At 36.9% G+C, this 6,222-nt stretch overlaps 1 protein-coding gene across 2 annotated transcripts in view; it reads right to left on the bottom strand.

Moving 5' to 3' along the window:
- Positions 1-911: 911 nt before the first annotated feature.
- The window catches only part of LOC115239845 (serine/threonine-protein kinase S6KL-like), a 49,083-nt gene continuing 43,772 nt past the window's right edge, over positions 912-6,222 (bottom strand). For both annotated transcript variants that reach the window (XM_029814631.1, XM_029814630.1), the window contains 2 exons: positions 1,766-1,990; positions 912-1,420 (listed from right to left, as the gene is read on the bottom strand). In XM_029814631.1, coding sequence (XP_029670491.1) covers positions 1,289-1,420; positions 1,766-1,990 — 357 coding nt within the window. In that variant the 3' untranslated portion in view covers positions 912-1,288. The remainder of the gene's footprint in view (positions 1,421-1,765; positions 1,991-6,222) is intronic.

Raw genomic sequence — 6,222 nt, 5'->3', positions numbered from 1 at the left:
CCCCTCCCCCCGCACGATTTAACTTATGCATGCATTGTTCTTAAGAAACGTTAATTTGCGCGCGCACAAAGCGTGTTTCTCTTTTTATTGAGTTTGTCCGTCGACATTTCCCCTTAACGTTGTTCGATTCAGAACATTCGGACAGTGATGGATTGCTGACGCGTTGCACGGGACATAATTTGGGAAAATTGTATTATATATCGAAACCGAAAGATCCTCTATATGTAAGAATAATAATGTATATATGATTATATATATATATATATTACACACGGTAAATTTGAATTAATTGCACTCTCGAGAGAACAGCTGCCCCTTGATCCAATGAAAAAATCGAGGCGCATCGAAAATTGGATGGAAAAATGGAGAAAGAAACGAAGAAAAAAAATTTATACGCGCGGATACGTATTAAAAGAAAAGAGATAGAGAGAGAAAAAGCACATTGTTCTCGCATTCATTTCGGAAGACGCTGCGTTCTAATCCATTTTTGTTTCGTTGTTAGTTTGTACGCACTACGATTATCGCAATTTAATTGTATTATCGACGAGATACTGTAACAAACAAAAAATACTGTTAACTATTCTTAAAAAAATTAAAACTTTTGTAAACTGATATCATCCGTGGGGTCGGCAAAGAGTTTACTTACTTGACGCTTCCTTTTTAGGTATTTGAACCTGATCCTTCCGATACGAGCTGCTACATTAAACTTACACACTCGTGAAGAAAAATAATAAATTAAAATAAATTTTTGATCGGTAAATTAAATTATCAATGACATTTCTATTTGAATTAAGTAGCTCTCTAGTTAAAATTGTAGAAAAGTTATAATTGGTTAATAATAAGGGATCTTTTTCATTTGGGAAAAAGGATGGATTAAGAAATTTTTTAGAGCAAAACAATCGCTGAAATAAAATAAAAATCAAGATGTTTTTGTTCAATATACTATTAATGTTATCACATATTGTTATACCTGAGTAATGTACTAAAAGAAAATGTATTTTTTTTAAGTCGCTTAATCTGAAATTCTCTATTTGAGATTCATTAAATAGATTATAAGATTCGACGAATACATCGCTCCAAATATTCAATCAATATTTATATAAAAAATTATTCTGATGCAAATTTTATCGAAAATAACTTTGTTACGTGTGCTTTATACATTTCAAAGCGTATACACACACGTGCGTGCGCTTTGAAAAATGTATATATATAATACGCACGAGAAAAAATATTTTTTATAAAAGATATACATATAATCAGATAGAGAAAGATATATATCATTATGAGATCATTGACTCGTCCTCGTAGCGTTACCACCTGGAAACGACTCAAAATTTGGAAATTCGTGATCAAAAGAATCCACTTTTTTTTGCCGTGTTTCTCGTCGGTTATTCACTCCTAGAATCCGGAATGGCGATTCCTATATGTAACAAGAGATGGCAAATCATTTTAATTATTAGTTCCTATACGAATTTATAATTAACAAAAAGTTGATAAAAACTCTTGATTTAATCTTCTATCGAAATAAAATATACACCTAATATCTTTTATGTGTTTAAAATAATAGTTTGAACATTCGAATAATTTAATCTGTTATATACTATATGATGGAAAGTTTCTAGAATTTTTTTATACTCTCAAAGAGACCAAAAGAATTATGTTGAGTAAACGTTGAAAACTTTCTATATACGATAAGTTATTTAAATATTGTTATTCTGCCTTAATGACTGCAAAAGCAAGATTATTATGTGTCATTATTAATTACCTTTTTCAACATATAACTTTGAATATCGTAACCCATGTAAAAAGCGATCCTTTGAAGGCTGAGGAGATTTCGGAGCCTTAAACGAGGCTCCGGTTGTAAGAGCCGTTTCAGAAGATCCCTCGCTGCTGGTGAAATATCTGCATTCGCTGGTAAAGTCCCCGGTACATTCGCGCAATTCAGATCATCTTGGTCAGGTAAACACTCGGACGATAATGTGGACGGATACTGCAACAAAATTATAACATTTGTAATTGGCTTTCGACCAGTCCATAATATTGATTCTTTCAAAAACGATAATTTTATCATTATTGGCCTTATTTAAAAAATTATTTTATTCTTATTATTTGTGCTATATTTTAATTATTTATGACGTTATTATTTTATAATATCGTATTAACTATTTTAGTTGCTGTAAGCAATTCAGAACACAAATTAAAATTCACGATACGGCTTTTTTATTTTCATTCGATGTAGAAATATGTTGAAATAAATATAATCGATATGAATTTTTCTCCTCGTGGCATCGCGATTTAGTCATTAATTAGCGGTTGTGCACACACACAGGCACACCCGCGCTCGGAGAACCACAAGGTTTGCGGAAGAACTCCTTTTTTCTTTTCGTCGCGGTCGCAGAGAGGCGGGGGAACCATAAATATCCACTTTTACGAGAGAGAGGTAAGAGACTAGAGAGAAGCTATTACCGATGTGTGGATTCCGGCCTGTCTAGTCGCGCTGCTTCGTACGGCCGGCATACCACACAGGTACATGCACAGGCAGGGTCAACGGCCACTCACGACCCTCAACCTATCCTATCCGCTCGTTCACATGTCCCTCCACCGTGTGGTACGACCTCGCACGACCTCGCACATGCCGCCTCGCGCGAGCGCGGATTTCTTCGCGCAGCTTTGTACTTGACGCGCGTCGAACGTGCAAAACGGGATTCACTTGGAGAATATTTTCTTTGTCGTCGTCGAGTTGTTACCGCGACAATATGTGGCAAAACATACCGCGCGTGTCCGCTTTGACAGAGGAATGGCTTTCGAACGATGTAAGACGTGTTCGCGTGATTATTTGGTACGTATCTCGTTTTACGCAATCCTCGCGGACAAGTGAGGAAGAGGACAATTCCCAAATGCTTTTCAGAATCTGTTCCGTTTATAAAATAGTGGCTTAGATTATTCCGCGTGAATACAGATTGTCCTCATTTGTATATAAATGCAGATCGCAAAAGGCGACTTTTCGGAATTTGATGCCAATGACTCGGACATTCCAAAAGGAGATGCTACGGGAAACCACGTCCTTTCTTGTCAACGCAACGCGTAGCTCTTCGAGAATTAATAAATGTCTTTCGGTAAAGAATTATTCTGCGAGAGGCTCCACTGTTCGAATTTTATTAATTTCCATATAGATTCATCTCCGATCCGGTTCCTCGGTAAAATATGCGCACACTAATCGCTAATTAGCCTCGATATTACGCCGCGTAGTTTTTCACATCGTTGTTTACAAGCGAACGAGAGGAGAGGAGACCCACCTGACGCTTGTCAGGTCGTTGGACCACGTGCGCGGATCCGATCGCGCGGCGAACGGGATATTTCAATTCGATCTCGGCGAGGGAACCTTGACCGAGAGAATAACGGTACGGAATGATCACTACGAGATCGTACACAGTAACGTGCGGCTTTTGACGCCGTCGTCTCGTGCATAGATCAGCCGAATCGTCCGCCTCGTCGGCGCCGCCGTCTAGGCAACCTTCAACGTCCGCGAGGAGGTGAAAGAGTACCTTGAAGACGCGACGTACGAGCGGGAGCAACGAACCAAAGCGCAACGAGAAATTAAAACGACCGTGTCTTAATTACTTCTTAATTATTGTACTTTTTTTGACACTTGAATTATTCGGCGGTCTATATTCGAAGACTTTTGTATAATTTATCTGTGACGTTTCGAGGTATATTATGTTTCTCAATATACAGACGTGCGCAAATGAGCGTTAACGAGCGGTTCGTGGTACACTTCCTTCAGGATTAAGACGTGAGGATTGAGTTACAGTCACCGAGATGTAATTTCGTAAAATTGTACTTCCTGCCACGTGCTGTGGATGACAGATTCTACGTACGAAGCGAAATAAATTATAATATTTTACTTTCTTGTGTATCTCCATCCACATGGTTCCACTCGTGTGCGAAATCAAAGAACAGAACGATATATGTATACGCGATATGTAGATATATCTTTATACATATGTTATATGCTAAATATAGCCGCTCGAACGGCTAATTGTTGAGCAAATTCAAGTTTCTGTCCGACTCGATCGCGCCGCGAGTACGTTCATTAGCACCATATATTCTTCGCTATTTGCTTTTATCTTCTACATGATCGCACTTTTCGTATATACACTTTTGTCTAAAAATAATATGTATTAACAAAAAATTTAGAAAATGTATGAATCTTATTTTTATATGCCTCGAGTATTCAAATCGCTTATTTCAGATGCGATTATTTCTCTCTTTTCGATATATTTTTGCAATCTCTTAACATATAAGAAGTGTTTTAGAGCGTTTCATCGCGAAAACATTTCGAATAGAACTATCCACGGAGTTTCTCGTGAGAATCTTTCTGTCTCACGGAAAATGACCGTTGCGATTATTACGGTAATTAAAAAGCACCACGGGAAAGGTCGAGAAAATAAGAACTTGCAGATCGAAAAGATTCTCTCCGTTAGCAAGTGTATAAACGTGTTTTTCTTGTCGTGGGAAAAATGTTATCGCGTATGTTACCCATAAGAACAAAAAATATCTTTTCGGATCATCTTGTATACCAAGTACAGAAAAACGTTAATATGGAAAAGATTGATCAAGTATTTGCGTGCGAATGCGATTGAAAAAAAGTTGTTTTTTTCTTGCATATTCTTTCTTACTATTTTTCTAATTTTCTTATTATTTTCCCAAAGACTATTTCTTGCTTATTATTTATAAGTTTTATTTATTCGATAGTCACAATTGATTAATATATCTAGACTAGTTAAAATTTCGCGAAATTAATTTCAAGCGTTTGTGCCGTAAAAAATGCATACGGTCAAAATACTAATAAAATTTTTATCGAAATGGATAATAAAGTGACTTCCTCCATTCGCGACGCAACATTAGCGTTCACGCATCACGCATCATGCGTCGAAGATGCGTCGAGCGGATGTCACGAAACGAAGAGGAAGCTCCAAGATAGATTTATGCCATGTATCGTATTTGTAATTATGTGCTAATCCCTCGCACATGAGCGAGAATAATTAAGGATTTGTCTGCAAGAATTAGTACCCGTATAATCTTTTATGCCATAATTATTTCGGATATATTTACCTTTTTTAAATTATATTCTTTAGAATTTGAAAATAAAACCATATTAGTTTCTGAAAAATCAATACATCATATAAAAATCATTTAAAAAATGGAACACGTAATATAAAAATGAATTGCTAATAAAGATGAGAGCATTATTTTTTTATTCATATCGATCAACGATTATAAGATCGTAATTACGAGATTTGCGAAAAAGAGGATGGCGATAAAAAAGATTCGATAACGCGATAGAATAAAGAGTATAGGTTTCACAAAGATAGGCAGGAGCAAAGGATCTTCGATGTCACATCCAGGAATCTCTGCGACACAGTTGCCTAGAGTTCATTCGAGGAGGAACATTTAATCAGATCGAGAAATTCGTCGATTAAGTCCCGACTCGAAAAACAATGTTGAGCTTATTAGAAGAGAGATGATCGGTATTACGGTGCACAGACTTGTTTCTTGTCAAGGTGCATCGACCAGAAGGCCGGTTCTATTCCCGGTATGGCAATGATGATGTTCTGTCACGGCGGCGTCCCTGTGCCGCCGAGCAAAAGGTAAAATCTGCAAATAGAAGCCGGCAATTACGAATCCTCTTCACCGGTATCGACACGACGCGAGAACACCGGCGAAGCTTTGTGTTGGACTCTCCAAATATTTTACAACTTCAGCTCTCGCGCTGTAATATATGCCCGATGTTACATCGGAGAGAGATTACGTAAATTCTCTTAGCTCAAAATTGAGCAAAACAAAGAATAAATCTTACAACATGCACGCAGAGAAAAATATATATATATATATATATATATATATATATATAATAATTATAAAAATAATAATTATACGACGAACTGAAAACGGCATAAAGATATAGTCGATTAAAAATTCAGGCAACGTTCTCAAGAGTGATGCATGCGTTAGAAAATATCTGTCCACACGCAACACTTACGCATGCATATACCCGCGGTGCGTCTATAAATAGATTTTATACTCGTATCATCAAGTCTTTAGGATCAACTCATCTTCTTCTAACAGTACACGCAATTAGAGTGGCTCAATTACACGTTCTATTCATCACGCCGCAATCAACGCCGATGTACGCAGGGAAAAGAATCGCGAAATCGGAAG

Source organism: Formica exsecta, unplaced genomic scaffold (genome assembly GCF_003651465.1).
Source record: "Formica exsecta isolate Colony F162 unplaced genomic scaffold, ASM365146v1 scaffold395, whole genome shotgun sequence".
In the NCBI taxonomy this organism is placed as follows: domain Eukaryota; kingdom Metazoa; phylum Arthropoda; class Insecta; order Hymenoptera; family Formicidae; genus Formica; species Formica exsecta.
The sequence above is the reverse complement of the archived record's forward strand: the minus strand, read 5'-3'. Positions and strand labels throughout refer to the sequence as shown.